Below are 21,890 nucleotides of genomic sequence, written 5' to 3'. Positions count from 1 at the left end.
AGCTTGCCGGCTGGCATTATGTTGCCTGTATTTTACAGATAAAACCATCAGAAGTGCAAAGTAAAAGCTGAGGTGGTGTGTGAGACTTGTTTACATTGTGAGATACTAGGGCCATTGTAGGTCGGCATATGTATTATGCTATGAAGCAAAGAATGGCTATTAAGATAGTTTAGGACCCGCAAGCTGGTTATTTTAATACGTTGTGCTTAATCAATCCTAACCTACTAACTTCATTAATTTCAACTAGTGCAGTGCCCATAGGAAGTATGTATTTGTTAGCATGCTAATTGTGAGCTAGCACATTACGCAGTAGGCCTATGCTGCACTAAAAGTACATGAACATGAACCCAATTAGCTGATATACTATATTGCATGTAAGTATCTCGTATCAAATGATTATGGGTATTGCACTTAACAACATGAATGTCATCCATGACTTACATAATAATGGAACATAAGAAGTGAATTAAGCTAAATCTCTGCTTAGCATGCTAATCGTGAATAACATATTTTGCACATTACATGCAGACCACTACAACGTCTGCACCTCCATAAAACACTTACTTTTCATAACGTACGCACACCATCCAACACATACACATTGAACAATGATATTCGCTGGAAACTATTCCATATATTATATTATAGGCTATTGGAAAATCAAACCTTGTAGCGTACTTTAAAACTCCCAAAGATAGGTAGGCTAAAGAGACTTCCAGATGAGATGAGTCAGGGTGTAAATCCAGAGTGAATTGTGTTACTGACCAGGTGTAGGCCTATCACACAATGGGGCGGAGCTCCCCTAAAAGGCGTCCGATCGGAAACAGTGCAATGCTGCAACACGTCCTACGTAAATAATGATATTTTGAAAAATGAATTAAAAAAATTTCAAAATCAGGGATGCACACCTTAGTGCCATGCGCAAGACACATACGGAATCTGAGGTCAGTCTGACTAACAGTCAGAGAGATATGCCCTAGACACACACACACACACACACACACACACACACACACACACACGCTTCTTGCTTTTATAGATAGAGATAAAGTTACCTGATGCAGTCATGGTACTGTTGCAACTCCTTACTAATAGGTCATTAATATACACTTTATTTAAACATGAAGGCACTGAGGTTTCCCTCATTTACAGTGACGACGGTTCAAAATACAGAAAACAGACAAGATAAATAAATGAGTAAAATGCTGTTTTAAGTGACCAAAGCTAAAAACAGTTGCAGGAAAGTTTGCAATCAAGCTACGAAATTGAAAAATTCTTCTTGGCGTGTTGATCCTCAGTGTGAGTTGAAGATCAGTCAGGTCACGGGGGCATTAAAACAAAAGGCTGACTTCCCAAGTTCAGTTACCACACAGGGAACTGTGAGAATAAACCAATTATTTGATTGTGTCATATGGTGTACATGGTTCCAATCAAGAAGTCTTGTTAAGTGGAGGTACTTTTCCAGTCATGGCCTTAAAGATAATTTGTTTCTCACAAATATATCTCTGTATTCTCAGAGAACACTCAAGCTTTTCTGGTATTTGTTAATTTGTGAGGTTTTTTTCTTGGAAATGTGTGATTTATTTCTGTGAAAATATGTGTTTTCTCGGAATATTGCCCCTGCTCCCTGGCTCCTTGATTATTATCATTTTGTTTTTTTACGTACAGTATAGGCCAAAAGTTTGGACACACCTTCTTATTCAATGTGTTTCCTTTATTTTTATGACTATTGACATTGTAAATTCATCAAAACTATTAATGAACACATGTGGAATTATGTACAAAAAAAGTGTGAAATGACTGAAAACATGTCTTATATTCTAGTAAGCAAAGGGTGGCTACTTTGAGGAATCTAAAATACAAGACATGTTTTCAGTTATTTCACACTTTTTTTGTACATAATTCCATATGTGTTCATTCATAGTTTTGATGCCTTCAGTGAGAATCTACAATGTAAATAGTCATGAAAATAAAGAAAAATGCATTGAATGAGAAGGTGTGTCCAAACTTTTGGCCTGTACTGTACGCCGTCATAGATAGAACACATAGAGCATTTGAGGCCTAAAGATTGGAGAAGCAAGCTTATGACCAGAGATCGTCGGGTCAATCCTCGGGTGGGGGAAGTGATCAGGGCCTTACTGACCACATTTACTCAGCAGATTTACTTATATAAATTGTAACAGTTCAAAAAATGTAGGTTTAAAATAGTGGGAAATCTAGGCTCGAGTGCCCGTCAAAATGTGATATAGTTAGTTAGAACTTATAATTTTTTACTTTACAGAAGTTTTTCTACGTCTTCTGGCCTCATCAAAGCATTGTAATGTGTTTATAATGTATCATAGACATGACCTTCAGAGGCACTGTCATCGCATTTACTTATTTTCGAGCGAGAGCCAACTTTTAAGGCTCTCTTGCTGGGATATGTTGTGATGCTGGACTTGGACTACAGCAGCAGGAAATGCCTGTATTTGAGAAGAAGGCTTCTGGGAGTTGCAGTGCCAGGTGATGAGTCTTTTGGCATTTAGATCCAGATTTCTGCGTATTTACCACCACCCAAAGAAGTCAATTAGTCAACAAGATTTTGCACTTTTCTGCCACATAGCACTTGGTTATTGTTTCTCGACGACAGAATGATGCATGGATAGTGGGAGGGTGGGACAGAGGGAGGGAGGGACGGATTGATGCATGAATAGATCTTTAGGGAATTATGATGTGCATTGAGCAAAAAAACAAGAAGAAAGAAAAAGAACATTGTGTTCCCTCAGTGATGATAACGTAAAATATTGTACATCCTTAACTGGGGCTTGTACTTGGAGCATATTTTCCTTGTAATTTGTCATCCTCTCTCTTCATCCATCGTCTCATGCCCAGCTAAGATTTGGTGGATGCACCATTAATCCGTGCTGCTTTACTGTCTTAATCCTGTTGATTATCGCAGCTCGGGTTTGGCCAGAGTGGCTCACATTTATGTCTTAGTTTGCTCTTTCTGGGTTTTGCCGCTCCTGTTGGTTTTGGAGGGAACACTGACTCACCACAGTCCTTCGCTCTGGAGCTGGCTGGTGAGAAACCATCACAGTTCACTGTACTTTTTCTGCGGCTGAATTAATCTGTGACCTTTTTTTTTTTTCTCAGGATCTGTCCTTTTGTGTCACGCTCTGAAAAAACGTCAGTCCACTCCAGATGTTTACAGTTGAATGCAAAAGATGGGAAGTGATAGCATGGATGGAAGCATGTAAGGGAAACCAGAGGAAAAGGCATGGAAAGAAAGAAAGAAAAAAAAACGGTCCAGATATGTAAACGGTGGTTATGGAACCCCTTCGACATCCTCTGTAAACCAAGTTTTAAACAATCATGGCTGAATTGAAGTAAAGGAAACACTAAACATGTGCCATACTAATGTTGTGGTGAAAACAAATCACATTTCTGAAAACTATTCCAAAGAAATGCTCATGTGAATTCAATTTCATGTTAGTGAGATTATGTAATTATACAGTCACTAATTCCATGGAGAAATGTTTTGGTATAAAATACTTCAGTAGCTCTATTTTTAGATTCATGTGTACCAATACAATAACAGTAGACTCCAGTATTATGTATTATAACTGTTTTGATTTCTTAAGTTGCCTCCCAGAAGTGCTACTTGCAGCGTTCTGATCAACAATGCACTGCCTGCACTATCAGCAAATCCTCATAGGTAAACATAACTGTCATGGTTATAAACACTTCATTAGGATTGTGAAATGCTCGGTTTTGTAAGGTTTAGTCAACAAAATTACTTCCTTAAAGTAAAAGTGCATGGCTGGGCATTATAAAAAATGCTTTAAAAAGTAAAATAAATGCACGTAAATGCCAGAAGTGAGGTAGATAGGTAGCTGACATAATTACCAGAAGTAAATAAGTTACATTCTTGACTTAAAAACGTAAAAATGTTTCTCTTTCTGACTTTGTCCAGAGATGTTCTTGATCAAATTTGATGATGATTGGTCCCGATTTGTAGAAAGAATAGCAAAAAAAAACAAAAAAACACTGTGATTTGGACACAGTTGAATTTGGTTGAAAATCCATCCAGATACAAATGGGCCTGGCTAATATGGAAAAAATAATCTGGACCCACCCCTGCTGCTGCTGGAGTGTGGGTGTTGATACCCTTAGCACAGGAGCTTTAGACTGGGGGAGGAGGAGGTTTTCATGCAGGGGTTGCAGTGGAAGCCGGTAAGGAGTTTTGCCGGTTTTCGTGCCTGAACCGGAATCTGGTTCGGCAGTCTCTACGGGCATCAAACCAGAGGCAAGGACACCAAAAATACATTAATGGAGGAAAATAGATGGAGGAAAAAAAAGAGAGTGACCAGACAAGAAGCCGCTGGACAAGAGTAAATCTCTGGCTCTTAAAGAGCTTGTCTTGTTGCTGTTGGACGACTGACTAATATTAGCTGGCCTGTTATGTCTTCTGTTGCTGTCGTTGTCGAATAGTAATAATAATAACAGTGTAAAAGTAAAAAAGTAAAAGTGCAAGTTACAAAAAATACCAAATTATTCATTCTGTTGCTTTAATAAGTAGAATTTCATGACAACAAATATGAAGCAATTTAACCAGCAATCTCTAACGATTTCCTCTCTAACAGGAATGCACCTCAGTGTATTGCCACAAGTTGGTTTATACAGAAGTGTATATATGAGAATTAGGTGCTAAAACAGGCACAGTTCTTTTCAGTGACATCAGTAAAAATAAAAATGTCTGACGCTCTGACCATTCTGCTATGTTGGTTTGAATGGAAATGTATCCATACATTTAATTCTATGTATTTGACACTGCAGTGTTCCCTTGGGTCCCCAACAATACACCTGCCAAGTGTGAAGAGGATTGGATGAACGCTTTGTGAGATATAAGGACACACTCACTCACTCACCCATTCTTACACACACACACACACACACTGATTCCTTGCTTTATAGTTAGACATTCAGGAGATGTGTGAGTCAGCTCCTCTGCAGAGTTTATCATTGCTAACAGTGCCTTCTAGTGGTGAACAGCTACTAATGTGAGTAAATCACCTCTCTGTGGATCCCCCTCCTACAGATGCAGAGTTAGATTAAATGATAGCCACGTTTAGGAAATGACCGTGGCCGTTTATCAAGCAGTGAGTGGATATGGGAAAGACAACCGATACAGCTTCCTGACACTCTGCTATTACTTAAGGAAGAAAAATCTGCCCTGAAAGCTGCAGAGATGGGAATAACAGCCCTGGCTGGGCTGATTTAGAGTACATATGTGGTGCAAGCAGAGCACACGCTGAAGCAATCAGCCTTTATTCTGCATACAGGCTATAAAATAATAGAGCCCAGTTGCACTTAAGTTGTCAGGCCTCAAATCTCTGAGTTCGTGACATCCTCGCCCCTCTTTCTCCCTTGTTTCTCTCTTTCTTCTCTGCACATGACTCTCTCTCGTTCGCTCTCTATGTGTGTGTGAAGGGGGGGTATGTTAGTGGACTCCCGTCTGGCTACATTTGTAACACAAATGGTGTCCAATGGAAGCAACAGGTGCAGGTTTTATCGGTGACTTATAGACCGGAGCAGGTATCCCATCGTGTGTTACCTAAACAAAAAACAACTCCGTGTGGAGGAGCTGGAAATTGGATGAAAAAAAAGAATAATTGCAAATCCATGCTCCTGTTCCATTCCACTTATATAAGTGATTTAATAATGAACACACATATGGTCATTCCGGTGTGTTTTTCCCCTGTTCCAAGCATGAATGCAAAGCAGCAAACTGCTTAGTAAGAATATTCCATTCAACCCGTGACAATGAGGCACTTATGACTCAAGCAGGGGGTTACCAGTGATTTATTTTATGATGTAAGAAAATGGTCTTCCTTGAGAGTCCAATTAAAGTTTCAGATGTTTGTAGATCCGCAATATTTTCAGAACCTAATTTTCCAAACATTTCTTTCTTGAATGAAGTGCAATTTGTGTAAAAAAGTGACTGAATTTGAGTCATTGACTTGTTGAGAATTCATTTTTCCCCAGTGTGGAGCACTTTAAAGCTCTTGTGTGAAGCTCCAACATCTCCAGACAGTGAAAGCCTGCAGCTTTTGAGGTGTGCTCTGTATACTGAAATGTTTTGATGAGGCTTTGCGTTGCTCTCTGCTGTTGCCTCTTGCACCTCGGCATCAGTTCAGCCTTCAGGGTGAAAGAGCGATCCTCCTGCTGCTGAAAAAAAAAATGTTTGGCCGCCTGCCAAGCCGTGGAACAAGTGCGCCTCCCTTCCCTGCTGTTTAGCGTATTCATAGTCAGGGGTTTGGGCTCGGCTGTTTTTAAAAAGGCAAGGCAGCTCTCCAGTTGATCAGTCTGCTCAGGAAACTTGTGCTGGAGAAAGTACTGGAGTCCAAACTGAAGAGAAGAGAGATTTTGTGCAAAGATTATTGCTCCTGCAGAGGACAACATCTCGGGGGGAAAAAATAGCAGCTATATTTTAAATTTGAGCTGTTTTTGCAGGGTGCAAAGCCTGTAATTGATGTTTTTGAAACAGATAGCAACACTCTTGGATAAAGACTCTTGGCTTTAGCTTTAAAAATCGGATTATCTGACTGAGGCATTGTGCTCATTAGACCAGTCTACTTTTTTCCCCCTCCTCTTCGCATTTGAGGTTTTTATGCTATAACTGAAGAGAACACCAACAATGTTTCTGAGTTTTTGCCTCTTGGTGACATTTATCTTGGGGCTGTCCGGGTGCTTGGGCTCATACGTGCCGTGCGAGCCCTGTGACCAGAAGGCGCTGTCCATGTGCCCGCCGGTCCCGGTCGGCTGCCAGCTGGTCAAGGAGCCGGGCTGCGGCTGCTGCCTAACGTGCGCCCTGTCGGAGGGGCAGGCGTGCGGCGTTTACACCGGGACGTGCACCCAGGGTCTCCGCTGCCTGCCGAGGAGCGGGGAGGAGAAACCCCTGCACGCCCTTCTCCACGGCAGGGGAGTGTGCATCAACGAGAAAGGATACAAACCTGCGCACCCGCCCATAGGTAAGACACCGGCGCACCGGCTCAATGCATGGTCCGGATCCAACTTGTATGCTGCAGTTATAAACATAAGTGTCATCTAGACCAGGACAGCAGGGTCCTCCTGTGTGGAGCAGTGTTTGATCATCTTGTCCCATGTGGGGATCCACCGATTGCAACATCTTTCATGATAAATCGGATCATTTTTCTAGGTAACATTACTGATGGTGTATTGTTTTCTTCCAGGGACCCCAGGTGGTTCCCATTGCTCACCAGGAGACCCAGAACACGAGCAGCCTTGTGCTCTCTTGACAGAGCGCTTGTTTGACAGATGGTTTGAAGTGCCATCTGATTAACTTTTATCCACTTGATTAAACTGGCTGCAGGAGCTTATTCCTGCTCTATATGGACACGCACCTTGGTTGTCACAGGCTCTGCACGCAGCTGTAACCGCACTGTTTGGCTATTAATTTTAAATCTTCATAGTGGACAAAAACAGTTCGGTTGTGCGCGCGGTGGTGCCGTTTGTTGCGGTGCGGCTCGGCGTGCGCTCCGCTGCGGTGAACGCACATGGTGCGTCCCGGCTGAGCGGAGCCTCCAGTGCGGGGTAGTGGCTGTCAAACTGCGGTCTAGTAACACCCAGTAGTGGCAGTCAAGGGTCCAGGCTGTTTAAATTACTTCCATTTTAAACACATTTCTCTTAAGAGGTTTCCTCTTGTGTCTCACTCGAGCGCAAAACTTTATGAAAAGGACTCTGTGCGCTGTGATAGTGTATTTATATAAGGAATATTAAGAGGAAAAATGTAGAAACCTCTAAAGTGGAGTTTATTCTGCAAATCGCCGCCTTTAATATCCACTGGTGTAACAAGTGTCTGTCAAACCTCACTATTTTCCATCCTCACGCCAGAGCGCATTAAGCTTTAATGTCTTTTCGCCTTTCCAATATCATTCGCACCTTCAGACGTGAAATTCATCCAGACATTAAGGGGGGAAATAGTGTATTGACTTCAGGGGAAAGAATGAAGTGCCACTCCGCAATCTATGGGTCTTGTTAAAGCGGAATTTAGATAGATTTAGGTCTGCAGGCTACCCCTAGCGTGGTGATCAGAGTCGGATTACCACTAAATCTGTATGCGTGAGAGAGACAGAGAAAAGAGAGAAAGACATAGAGATAGACAGACAGACAGACAGAGAGGAGAAGGAGAGCGGAGCCAATAGCCTTGAATGATTTAAGGTATTTCTTGGTGTAGCAGAGAGGTTCACTGTCACTCAGAGTTTTAGCAGCTTGTCAACAACTAGATAAGTAGGTGGTAACCACAAAGGGTTTGGCTACACGCCTCATTCTATAAAATAGGCTGCCACTGGGCTCATTTTGGCTGTTGACAGAGTCATTAGGGTATTTGCACCCAGTGAGCAGAACACCTCTCTTCTTAATGACATTACAGCAGAATGCGGTTTGTTCTTAAAACAAACAAAAAATACCAAGCAAACCTCATGTCAAGGAGAAGCAGCAGAGGTAAAGGAAGGCTCTTGGTTCGGTGTGTTTGCCCTTATGGATACTCGGGCGGGGCTGTCTGGGTTTGCATTGTGTGTGATTGTTGTGAATGATGACACCTCAGGCAGTTTGTCTCACTCTGGCTTTGCACACACACAAAAAAACACACACAGAACCTGACTTCCTTTGTTGGCCCACAGAGGTAATCAGAGCATCTTTTCCTGCCTCTGGCAGTGCATTCATTGCATGGGCGCTCAGTCACAACGCAGTGATTCAGCAGAATGCCTCTGGCTCTCTCTTTCCTCTGAAGGGCCTTCTGTCAAACAGCTCCGCGGAACGGGCACTGGTGAGGTGAGCTTCTGGTTTCCTGTGGTGTGGGGTTGCAGCTGTCTGTGTGCTGTACCAGCTGAGCAAGCCAAACACAGGGAGGAGGAGCCCAAGTGTCCGCAGCCTACTAAATATTGACTGGGGCAGCCAAACAATAGGAGAGAGGAATCTTTGCTATCCTCCAGCCCCCACTCCCCCCTCACCCCCTCCCTTTGCTGCTCATGTAAGAAAAAGGATCCTGGCCATCTCTCTGAGCCTGGGTTCGTGTCCCAGCGGTGCATTAATTCACATTTTGCTCTTGCACTGTGATCCAAGGGGTTGCTTGGATTGTAAGGCGCAGGAGGTGGTATGTGCCGTGGGGGCACTCAGACTTTGTTAGCCCCCTATGAGTGAATCAGACCCTGGAAAGCTTGCCAACAGATATGACTTCATAGCAGCAGGCCCCTCGTCCTTCAAGCTTCTGAAAGGGCCTTATGTTTTAACAGATTGCTCTTTGCCAAGAAACAAAAGATGATTAGGGAGTGGTTCCAAATCGAGAATACTCCACACACACACACACACACACACACTCTGACAGAAATACTATGCCCTTATTAGCATAGCAACAGGAAACCTGGTGCCTTTACTGACAACTTTAATACGTAACATTTGTCTTGGCTCTTTGCATGTGTAGAAGCAGTTTTAACCCGTTGCCAGACAGATTGAAAGTTTTTCACGTCACATTTGTCACTAATATTTACACTCACAGGACAACTGCAGACTTCTGATGCCTAATGTTTGCCAGAAAACTTCACATATGTATGGTCACACTGCCTTGTCATATCTAAGTACCATACAGAATCACTTGTCATCACTTTTAGAAAGCTATTCAACTTTGAGATCCGCCATCTGCTTTTCCCATGTCTGCAGCCTCACTGACACAGCTGGTTACTGGGTCGAAACTAAAGCAAGTGGTAAAACGTTGATTCTCACCGACCGTAATGACAACCAGCCAGCGTACTCTGTCTGCTGTGGACGTTGCGTGCTCATACAGACATGCCACGTTAGATATAGCCATGGTCACGTGTGGCCCCAGCTGCCTGACAGCTTCATGATGGGCTCATGCGAAAAGAAAGACTGTATGTGGCTTTCCATCCGTCTCACCTTGAACATCTGAGACAGTGCAGTGAAAGCTTAGCATGCTGCAACTGATCTGTTGCAGGTGCTAGGGAGAATTATTTGAAAGGTAATTTTGTCAAGATATCACATGAGGACTCCAAGACAGAAAAGCACGCAATTCCTGGAAATTGTGATGCCAAGGAAGTCCAGTTTCTTAGATGTGACACTGATACTATTGATGTAGAGCTGGTTTTTGTCTGCACATTTTGAGGCGCAGCATGATCATAGGGACAGTCTTCAGCATTGGAGCTGTCGTTGGCAAGCACATAACCTTTTTGGCACACTTGCCTGATTTCTCCCTGTAAAACTTTACAGTGGTATTTGTACAGCTTATTGGTCACTGACACCTAGCCTGCTGGTGGCAACAGCTGTGAAAGAAATCAGCACTCAATGTAGTCTTTCTACACTCTGAGCATGTGATTCAATAAAGGCAGGGATGGCCTCATGCTGGGCTTTAAAATTATGTCACATGTGTCTACACCTGACCTGTGTACTATAATCTCAACTCCAACACCTGGTTACATGCTAGCATGGTGCGAGAAAGGAGCAGATATAGGCCACTTGAGTTTTTCTTGAGGCTCGAGGAAATTCTCTGAAATGTTGGTGTTGTCTGTTGTTGCTCGGGGGTACTTTGAAAAATTGTGGCGTCTTTTCACAACTCTGAAAAAAACTTAAATCATAAATATATCAGGTCTAACACCTGAACACTAGCTACATTTTTCAGTTGTCCATGCGTGATAACTAGTTAGCAAACACAGAAAATAAACAGGTAGCTTAAAATAATTAATTAGTGGGAGAAATATGTAGCTAAATGTAATGCCTAAACATCACAAATAATTGGCTAAAAGTAATGGCTAAATGATTGAAATGGTTAACGTAATGTAATGGATAAACAGGTTAAAATAGTTAGCCAAAAGTGATGGCTAAATGATTTAAATAGTTAGCTTAAAGTAATGGATAAACAGGTCAAAATCATTAGCTAAAAGTAATGAATAACCTGTTGGAATAGTAAGCTAATGGCACTGACTTAACAGTTAAAATGAATGGATAAAATGGTTAAAATAGTGAGCTAAAAGTAATGGATAATTGGTACAAATAGTTAGCAAAAAGCAACAGATAAGTAGTTGAAATATCTTAAAGTAACAAATAAACAGCTGAAACAGTGAATCACCTTTAGCTAATTGTTTCAACCATTTATCAGTCACTTTTACCTGACACGGTTGAAACAGTTAGCATAAAGTATTTGGAAAACTGAATGGATTTGTTCATGTGACTGGGTTGTGACCAAAAAGGTGAGCAACCACTGAGTTAGAAATATTTAGTAAAAAAACGTTTAAATTTAAAAAATATGAAACTTCAATAGGTGTTCGCAGCATGTTAAATAAACAAGTGGTTTGCTCATTCTTGCATATGCTACGATTCACCCTGTTATACTGCAAACCCCTAATGAATTCATTACTGTTGAAGTTCGTCACCCACTGTGATATTTCTTTTGAATGCTGCTTAGAGATCAGCTTTGTACAGTACATCTAGGAACTCTCGACTCGCCAAAATAGCTGCTTCTGCCACTGGAGAGCTAGAAACTCGTCACACCCAGCAATTGTGTTGTGGTGATGGTGACCCAAAAAGAGGTTGCGTCCGTCCATGTGGTTTGTTGAAAACCAAAACTCTGATGTTGGATTAGACCTCAGACCAAAATTAGGAATGTACAGTAGAACAGCCATGCGCCTCACTCTTGATAATGTGCTTTTTTACATGAGCGGTTGCAACATGAAGCGAATATTTCTTTGCACCGAGGAAGCTGTAAACAGGTCAGAAAGTTTGCTTACCTACAGCAGCATTTCCCTCTTGGGTAGACTTTGCATCCTCTCATAAGTCCTGTTTTGTGATTTATGATCCTTGAATTGTTCTTGTTGCTATTTATACCGTTCATTCAGAAAAGCAGGAAACTTTTTGATTGCAATGAACATATTCTGTGCGCACAATACCATGGGAAGAGTTATTTCCTGCATTTTTGAGAAGCTGACTGCAACCACGCACAACAGAAATTCCATGGAAACAACAGGACATAAGGGTCAGAACATAATCTTCTAACACTTGAGGGTGGTCAAACATTCAAATCAAGGACAGGACATTAAGTCCATCTTTTCTTACTGCTCCAACTGGTTTGGGATGGATCCTTTTTGAAAAAAAAAAGTCTCTTGTCGTCTCATGTAACCAAGCTTTGTGCACTGCTGTCAAGTCATGTGCAGAGGGTGTATCTTATCTGTCACTGCAGAAAAATGCAGCTGGTCATCCATGTCATAATGTTTTACTCCAGTGACTCTAACCTTGCAAAACTTTGCAAATTCTTTTTCTAAGTAAGAGTTCTAACAATGGTGACTTTTTCTTTGTTCATAAGGACCTAACTTTTGTTACACACATTGTCAGCCACTTGCATAACTCCTCTGGTTTGTTCACACCTCCCTTTCTGCTCTAGAAACTGCAGGGTTATCAGGCCATGGCCTTGCTTTCAAATATTAAGTAGGGGAGGCAGTCTGAGGCTGACGGATGGTTTACTAACTTTGTGCTTTATATGACACAGGCCCTCAGGCTCATTTATCCCGACATTATCTTGTCCTACCCCCTGTTGAGATTAAACACCCCCTCTATTCACAACTCTCCTACATCTTGTAAAGATGTAATTTCAGACGCACTTAATCAAAGGCGGGACATAACAAATGTGGCGTAATGCTGGGAAATCCAATGAAAGTTGGGAGAATCCATTGTCCTGGCTTTTTTTGTTGCTATCTGATTATTATTGTGGTCTTGAAGATCCAGAGGAGAGAAAAATCCAAAGAAGGGCTAGCTTATCTTTCATACTTGGACTGTTGCCCGTAAGAAACTTGGGATATTCATGAAGCATAATTGTGTGCAGATGTTAATTTTTAAACAGAGAAGTATCAGGTGCACCTCCTTTGGCTACTCCGCTCCTCTCGTCCTAATGAAATCTTTAGCTCGAGCAGAGGGAGAGAGAGATAGCAGCACAGCTTTGGGCTCAGCTGAATGGAAGAGCTGCACATGACTTGGCTCACTTGGCTCCCGTCCAGCGTCTTGGCTGAGTTTCAGGAGTTAAACACAGACCCTCTAAGCCTCCTTTACAAGCTGGGTACCCTGAGCATGGAAAAACTGAGTTTTCGTGGCTGCGCTGAAGAGCCCACTTCAGAAAAGATGAATTTGGAGATTTTGTGAGAGGAGGAGGAAAAAAAAGGCAGACACCATTGTCTTAACAAAGCCTGTATAATCTTAAAATGCACATGAAAACTTTATGTTTTTAACACTATATTCCAAAGAGACATTTTCTCAAAGTGACTGACTTGTAAGGTGAATATAATTGATGTGCCATGGCTGAGACCTTTCTTAGTCTGGCCACTTATATGCTCAAATGAGATTACACATGAAACAAGAATGCACGTTAAGAAAACACAGACCCTATTTTCGATGGCATATGTCATTGCCAAATATGTGGCATTTTAATCAAGCACCCTAAGAAATAATTGGACTGTACAGCAGAAATGAAGAGTTTTTCCACTGTGGTCACATGCACGGCGTACACAGGAATGCTTGTTTGACGTATTTATTTATAGCGAGTAATAGCCTCGTAGTCTGAGCGGGGAGACACAAGGACATATCTAAACACAAACCAAGCCCTGCCAAGTCATGAGTTGTGAGATTAATTTCAAAGAGATGGCAGTGCAGTGCAGAAGCCAAAGACCCAATTCTGGTAATCACCCTACACCCCCACCCCCACCCCCACCGCCCCCTCCTCTCCCAGAGACTCCAGACGCTCATGCTGTGTCAGGCTCTTTGAACATCAGTTTCTCGGCGCTCGTGTCCTTGTTACGTCTCAGTGCCTCTCTCTACGGTGGCTGTGCACTAACGGGCCAGTCAGCGAAGTTATGGCCACTTGTAAAATCATATTTTCCAGCTTTATTCTCTCCTGTCCGTATACAAGTATGGAAGTTGATTTGTCGTTCAGCAGCAGTTGGCCTGCAGTCCGCCGCCAACATTCCTCTCTGGTTCAGTGCGTCTGGCCCTGCGCACCACGGCGGGTTTCCTTGTCAGATAAATATACCCAGGGTCATCCACTGGCACCATCGCTTCGGCCAGTTGGGGCCTGGCAAAGTCCCCACAATAACTCTGTACTTAGGTTACAGCTAAGTCAAGGGGGGAGCTCAGGGCTTCTTTCTGTGGCCTCAAAGAACCTCTGGCTGGGGGTCCAGGCTTAAGAGGCTGAGCCCCAAACATAGAAAGAGGAGGGGAGGGGAGGTGGCTAGGTTAAGGATAAAAGACCTCAACCTGTGAACATCCTATCAAGAGACTATAGTGCCCCCTGGGAGAGCTGAAATTACGTCTATGAAGTGCATAAAATGTGACAGAAATGTACAGGCATTTATACGAGTCCACAGAGCGACTGGGTTTTCCTCAGCTTGACATTTGAATCAGTTTAATGTGGGACACGTCGCTGTGAAATTACAACACTCAGAGGCCTTAGTTGAAGTTTAGCAGTCCAGATAACGTGTTAGCAAATTTTCCAGGCACTGTGTAGGCAGCAATACAACACGTGATGCTGTTTTCCCTAGTTGCTTGTATGCACACAAATATGTGCTGTCTGTGTATCTGTATTTATGTGTGACCTCAGCTCACTTTAAGACCAGCATGATATATTCAGGACATTAAAAGACTTGTTTTCATGGATGCAGATCAGTATGTTTTAGCGTGACTTTTCCTCATCTGTTATAAGCAGAGAGTAAGGGGGTTGGCCTGTGTTAGCTGTAGGAGTTCATCAGCTGTCGATCAGAGTACCAGCCTCCCCTCTTCTATAAACAAATGGCGAGCAACAGTTGGTGGCACAAACCCCGGGAAAAGCACCTGGTATTGTACTCACGTGGGAAAGACTAACAAGCTGCAGAATGTTACCTATCTGATTTATGCAGATAGCAGTTTCTTTTTTTTTCAGTGACTGTAAATTATTGAAATATAAATCACGTTTTACTGGTTCATCGTAATATTTGATTATGGGTCTCTGATGACTGTTATTAAATTAGACATTACCTTTTACAGAGACATTTTACATTCCTGAATTTTATGTTCTACTTCTCATAAAAGTTTAAGACTAGTTTCATCATGGAATAATGCTGAGATTAAATAAACAAAGATGGGAAAATTCCCATGTTAAGGTAGTGCAATAAGAAATAGCTCACTTTTCTGAGACTTGAAATACAGATTTAGGGGTTTTAACAGTGAGTTTGGTGTGAACCATTTCAGCTGTTACCCAGGGCAATTTAATCTTGGTCTTGTCAGTTACCTTTAAAAAAATATATCTTGCAGTCAATCTAGACATAAAGAACTATCTCCAAGACCATTCAGGATAACATTACCCAATATACTGTATGAGCTAAGTTTGTGAAATTCCTTTAAAGGTGCATTAATCAGTTTTTTTATATGACCAAATTAAATTAAGCATTTTTCCAACTTTACTGGGGGTTACACAGCTTCAAACCCACTGTACACTACCCACCCAGCACCAAATGGTTGCTCATTGGCTGCTCATTGTTCTGACATCCCATTGGTCCAACGGCCAAATATTCCCCAAAAGAACACACTGGAATCCAGTTACTGCTAACATGTTTTTTTAACATTCATGATGTTACAATGCTGTTGTTAGGTTAAGGCATTTGGTTAGAAAACAATCGGACTATTGGTCCATCGGGCAATGGCACCCACCAAATGGCAGTCAGACAAAGTTAGCAAAGTTGTCAAATTAGCGGAGCATTTAGCAGGAAAAGATCCAGATATTTCCCTCAGGAGTTGGTGGAGACCAAAATAAGAGCAGAAAGAGAGTGAATATTAGACTTACTCTTTTTCCACATGGACAGACACACAACTCCAAATTATAATGGTGAATACATTTTTAATCTGTTGATCATCATAATATGTCAATGTTATGTTTACAGCTTTGAGTGAAGCAATTCTATGAAATTCTTTCACAGGGCAGGGGCAAACACTATCTCACATATGCTATATTTTATGTTACAGAATCTGTCTTTTTTTTTAAATGTGCCATTCAATTAACGTATTTTATTTTCTCTGCTGCAGATCGCGAGTCTCGAGAACATGAGGACACCATAACCACAGAGATTACTGAGGAGCTGCAGCCAGCTAAAGTGCCACTCCTCCCCAAAGACATTGTGAACAGCAAAAAAGTTCATGCACTGATCAAGGAGCAGAAGAGGAAGCTCGGCAAGCAGCGCTCCATGGGCTCCCCCATGGACTACTCCCCTCTGCCGATCGATAAGCATGAGCCTGAATTTGTAAGTTTGCAATGTTAGTTTAAAGTGAAATTTGAACATGTTTGACTTAGATGTCTCCTAGTGGTAGTATCTATCAATGCAAGATACTTTTTCATTATTATATCTTCATACACTTTTGCTGTTCTGTCTTTCCCAAAGGGTCCATGCAGGAGAAAACTGGATGGGATCATTCAGGGGATGAAGGACACTTCTCGTGTAATGGCTCTGTCTTTGTACCTTCCCAACTGTGACAGAAAAGGATTCTTCAAGCGCAAGCAGGTGGGTCTGATTCAGAAAAGTCTTTGTACAAAGAAATCCTGTATATATATGCATCTTTTACCTACTATTCTTAAGTCAATGTACCATAAAGGTCACATTGACATTTGAAACCCTTTGAGTGGATTTGCTAGCGTGGAACAAGCAAATCTGGAAGCATGTTGTAATTACAGAAACACTGACCTGTTAGTGAAGAGCTAACAAGCTTCTTAACTGTCAATTAGCAAGCAAGCTAATTAGAAGGGGTTTTTTTTTTGCAGGTGATTGTGACTGATTACAGCTCACATGTTCCCCCATTGATTTGCTGTTTTGAAGCTCTGAGTTTGGCATTCAGGCTGCTGCCATCTTGATCTTTTTTACCATATTTGGACTTTATTGTTGATTTTACTCTTAAAGGGAACCATCTTTTACAAAATGAACAACATTCTGTTGTAAAAAATCATTTTATATAGACTTCAATACAATCAGACTTTGTTTTGCAACTAGTGGTGTCGCCACATGCTGGTCATTCCAAAGAATGCAGGTTTAATACACAATGGCTTCACTTTTCAGGTTTTGAGGTTGCTAATTGCTAGCGTACTAAGCTACTTAGTGTGCCATGTAGCAGTTCACCAACTAGCCTTTTGAGTAATCACTACATCACCAAGCTACCTGCCTGAGTAAATTTGCTTTGCCAATTTTGGGTATGACCCTTCCTTCACCTTCACAACTTTTTCTAACCTTTGCAGCTGTTTACATCAAAATATTAATCTTGTTTTCTGACCCACAGTGCAAGCCGTCCCGTGGCCGCAAACGAGGCATCTGCTGGTGTGTGGACAAGTACGGCGTTCAGCTCCCTGGCACAGACTACAGTGGAGGGGACATTCAATGTAAAGACCTGGAGAGCAGCAACAACAATGAGTGAAAAAGGGGAGGACCACCCTTGACCCCCATCCCCCCACCCCTAACCACCACGTGACCCAGGGCCCACGCCTCCTCTCTGAATCACATCTGTATGCTCCGCCCTCCGTTCACTTCAAGATTTTTCTTTTTTCAAATTGAAAAACAAGGAAGAAAAAAATCCAAACGAAAGAACAGGCTGAAAAAAAGACACCTGTATTTTTTTTCTTTTCTTTTCTGTTGTTGACCAAGCACTCATCTCCGAATGAGGGGAAAGTCCCAGAAGATTTACTAGATCCCTTGACTATTGGGACCCCTTGTGTGAGGCGGGTCCCCTGGCTGCAGATCAATGAAAATATATGCACACAATGGATGTATTTTTATAGAAGCTGGGGGTTTCAATACAACATTTTGTATGATGTAAAATTAACACAAAATCATGGTGAAGAAAAAGAAAAAGTATCAGGCACATTGATTGAAAACAGATCAGTTTAGGCTGACATGATGATGCCACTGTGGAACTGACGATTGGCAGAGTAATTTGGTTTTTCTGTCTGTTTTCCAAAAGAAAAAAAAAGAAACAATTGATAGGGATATACTGTAACAGTTGACTCTATCTGGGTATGTTGTTCTGTCAGAGCACTTATGAATAGGGGAACCTGCTTAGATATATGTAACTTCACAAAATGATGCGTGCATGAATGCGTGTATGTGTACAGTGTGTTTGTGTGTGTTGTATGTTTCCGCCTGTGTTGGTGTATGATGGAGTGAGCCTATTACAAAAAGAATGTCCTTTTTTTCTTTCTCTTTTGTTTGATTTTGTCATAACAAGTATTGCTAGCGCTTGAAGTGGTCTTGGGGCTGGCCTTCTCTATAACCGATGTAAAGTATGTCTCTGGACACGGAGCGTTTGGAAAAAACGAAAGAGCAAGCAGATGGTCACAGATGAACCTATTTAAGTGGCTCTTCGACAATGTAGCTAGCCTGATATGCCAACTGTGCCTATTTAAACAGACACTGCCATGCAGGGCGACACAGAGCTTAGAGAGCGCTGACTCTACCGGTGAAATAAAGATTTTCAGCTTAAGCGATGGGACTCAAGTTTGACTTCGATCTTTCGAGTTGAGTGCATAATCAAACTTGCCAGTCAGGCCAGTTGCTTCTCTGATTCAGTTGTGTGAAGTGTAGTTTTGTATGGTTTTGTTTGTGCTGTTTTCTTTGCCTTCAGTGAAGTAAAGACCGCCCACTTTTGAGCCATGTTCCTTTATCAAGTGGTTTCCCCTCAGTACTGCTACTACAGTGTAACCATGGTGTATTACATTACTTTTAAATATAGTTATTGAATGTTGTTTTTCCTGTAGAAACATAGTATGACAACAATGTAATTGTGCTTGGAAAAAAAAGATTTTTAGCCTGTAAAGAATTTGAATAGGTCCTTGAATAGCCTGTCAGGAGAATGACCCAGAGTCATCAGACTACAGGGCAGTCAAAGAAGCTAACCCTCTGGAATCCTTCTGCTCACATGTCTCCGTGCAAAGGTTGTACATCTACAGGGAGCATGATCAAAACAACAAGGTTACAGGTTATAACAGGGTCATTTTAAGAGTTATTCTCTCTCTGTGTGCAAGTCACAGTGCCTTCCTACATGCAAATACATTTTAATAGCGACGTGAAAGTGACATGGATATCAATGGGGCAAATTTTTCTTTGTCAGACAGCCCCTTGTCGCGGCTGATACAGCGATCAAGAGGTTTAGGTTTAGTTCTGATTCAGAGAAGAACAATGAATGTGGTAGGTCCTGTTAATGTTGTCAGCAATGCATTTGTAATCTCCGCCTGTACCTCGGGGCAATTCTGGACAAGAATGATGTGTGAGGAACTGCAGTCAGTCAAACCTCCATCATCTCTTTCTTTGACAACCAATAAGCTAAGATTCTTGCTTTTTTTCATGTGAATGCCAATGTATATGATTGCCAGAGAGGGGAAGCCAAAGGATGTTTGGAGATGAATCAACAAAAGAGAAATTATACATGCATCCTAAATGGCTTCCAGTTGTGAATATATTATCAAGGCTCCTTAGCCCCACTTCCAACACCAAATCCCCACTACCACTTTCGAAAAAAAAAAGCAGCTTGCACTTATTTCAGTTACTCACTTTTGATATTGACACACAACGACGTCCTAAGATGTGGTATCATGAAGTTGGTGGAACAGAAAAAAAAAAAAACAGCCACAAAAGCTAAATGTTGTGTTATCTTGTGCTTACCTTTTAAAGGTGGTGCTTTGAGGTAATATTTGTCGACAGGGGCTGTGTAGCCCATGCCTGGGACCTCCAATACAGCAACATCTTTTAGGGAAAATAGATTTAAAGTAACACGCAGCTAGAAGTGTTCTCATGGCCAATTGCACAGAGATGAGAGTTGAGATAAAAGAGATGGAGGGGAAAGGAAAGAGGAAGGAGCGAGCGCCATGGGCAGTGGTCATAATCAGGGCCTAGCCACTTCCCCAATATGGGGTCACCAATTGCATGACATTAGATACAGTTAGCAATACAGTTACTGGGAATCATGGAGATCTAGGGAATGAAATACTGGAACCAGGAGTAGAGTATCTCTTTGATTTGATACTCAAAAAACAAGAGAATATCTGATATCTGGGACCATTCACCGTCCACCAACCAAGTGTACGAATACTGTTCCAATATCAAGAAACTGCACTGGCAATTACATTTAGAGGGATACGTAGTTTCTCCTGGATTACGCTTGTTTTTGATGCATCACAAATACATTTCTAATCAAAGTCTGAGTAACTCCACAAAGGGAGATCAGCCAGGATGGATGGGTCAAACAAACTCAGGACTTTCATCCAAGAGACCAATGTTCGTGTCTGGTATGAAACAAAATGTCATTGTTGATTTATTTTTACTTGTGTTCGTAAGACAAATACAAGACACAGGAAAAACATGGGGCTTTCACTTAGGAGACTGCTGTTTGTGTCCCTTGTGAAACCAAAAGTCAATGTTATTTCAACCTATCCACGATCTTTTACTAAGCCTAACCAAGTATTTGTTTCATTTCACACCTTTAAGACTGCGGCTGTAATCCAGGAGAAAATGGGGTTCTGTCAAAACGTAATGGAAAATGCAGTTTCACTGAACAGGAATGTAATTTGTGAGGAGGCTGGGCTGGAATACTTCCAGGTATTTGTTTCTTTTGTTTAGACTGTAGGTTGAGGATCAGGGTTTAAGAAAAGTCTCTACTAGCGTTAGTGACTTCCTTTTCCAGACTCCTGTTTGTAGTAGTGACTTCCTTAGGTTTCACATCTCCTGCTTGGTTTAAACTCATATTCACATTTCATACTTCAGTAGTACAGTAATGACAGTACACCTTTTTTTCTGAGTACATAACACTTTCTGGATGTAATGAGTCAATACAATTGGTTTTCATTAATTTGGTGTTCACTGGCTTGTGAAATGGACCCATCGGTGGCAGGAGGACAGTGGGAAATAAAATGGTCAGTATTTGGAACTACATAAAACAAATAAGAAAAAAAAAAAGGAAAAAAATCTCAAATTATTAAAGTGAATATCACTGTGTAATATTTATTCAACTTGTAATTTATGTACTCTTTTAACCTTTGTCTTTTTTTGTTATGACAAAGCATTTATTTAAATAAAGTTATGTATTCATTTAAGCTCTCTGGTGAGGTTTTCATTTCCAGTGTTGCGTTACTAAGAGGAGCGAGTAGCCTTGAAAATGGCTTGAAAAGTACAGTTTGAAGTGGAATCATCCTGATAGTAAGCACTGACTAATCTCCGAGGCACGAGCTGATAAACCTCTTAGACATAAGTCTGAGACACCCAGGCTAGCCCACAAGGATCTCATGCAGCATGCAGGATGAGACTTTATAAAGCCTCGCCTGAGGGCAAGTCACCTGGTTTTCAACACCATAGTCAAAAAGATTGCACAGGAACAAGGAAGTCATTTAACATGAGTTTGAACTTCAAGGGGGGGGATAACATCTAGTGGGACCAGCTCACTATTCAAATGACTGGGGAGAAGGGATTTGTAGCCTGGAGGAGGATTCATCACGCTATGGAAAACCTACCTTTATTACCACTTAAAGGTGGAATGGACTCCCCTGAGACACGTCCATTCATAAAGACACACACATGCAGCTAAAAGTGCATACACACTGTAGACACAAGGTGTGGACAGAGTCTGAGAGGCAGAAAAGCTAAAGACTGTCTGGTAAACATATAGAGAATTGTTGAGACACTACAGACAAAGCCCTGTTTTTCATGCACGGGTCAACGTTGAGATTTTTAGACACGAGTGGAAAAAAAGAAACATTTCCATAATACAGAGAAATAAAAAGGTAGCATTAGATAATGTCTCGTTTACATATTTAAACATAAAAACATTGAAGAAAATCACAG

The 21,890-nt window shown here is 41.6% G+C and overlaps 2 protein-coding genes across 2 annotated transcripts in view; one reads left to right on the top strand and one right to left on the bottom strand.

The window, feature by feature from the left end:
- The window catches only part of igfbp2b (insulin-like growth factor binding protein 2b), a 151,078-nt gene that overhangs the window by 94,843 nt on the left and 34,345 nt on the right, over positions 1 to 21,890 (bottom strand). The window lies entirely within an intron of this gene.
- igfbp5b (insulin-like growth factor binding protein 5b) lies at positions 6,326 to 21,145 on the top strand. Its single transcript, XM_059342591.1, has 4 exons — positions 6,326 to 7,010; positions 16,105 to 16,319; positions 16,458 to 16,577; positions 17,344 to 21,145. The coding sequence occupies exons 1-4, from the start codon at positions 6,677 to 6,679 to the stop codon at positions 17,476 to 17,478; spliced, it is 804 nt and encodes a 267-aa protein (XP_059198574.1). The 5' UTR covers positions 6,326 to 6,676; the 3' UTR covers positions 17,479 to 21,145.

Source organism: Centropristis striata, chromosome 10 (assembly GCF_030273125.1).
Source record: "Centropristis striata isolate RG_2023a ecotype Rhode Island chromosome 10, C.striata_1.0, whole genome shotgun sequence".
Lineage (NCBI taxonomy): Eukaryota > Metazoa > Chordata > Actinopteri > Perciformes > Serranidae > Centropristis > Centropristis striata.
The sequence above is the reverse complement of the archived record's forward strand: the minus strand, read 5'-3'. Positions and strand labels throughout refer to the sequence as shown.

Bases quoted from the DNA above. Each gene is read 5' to 3' on its own strand.
- igfbp5b (XM_059342591.1), top strand. From the start codon at position 6,677: ATGTTTCTGAGTTTTTGCCTCTTGGTGACATTTATCTTGGGGCTGTCC. The intron at 16,320-16,457 runs GTAAGTTTGCAA...TCTTTCCCAAAG, and splicing joins ATAAGCATGAGCCTGAATTT to GGTCCATGCAGGAGAAAACT. The intron at 16,578-17,343 runs GTGGGTCTGATT...TCTGACCCACAG, and splicing joins GATTCTTCAAGCGCAAGCAG to TGCAAGCCGTCCCGTGGCCG.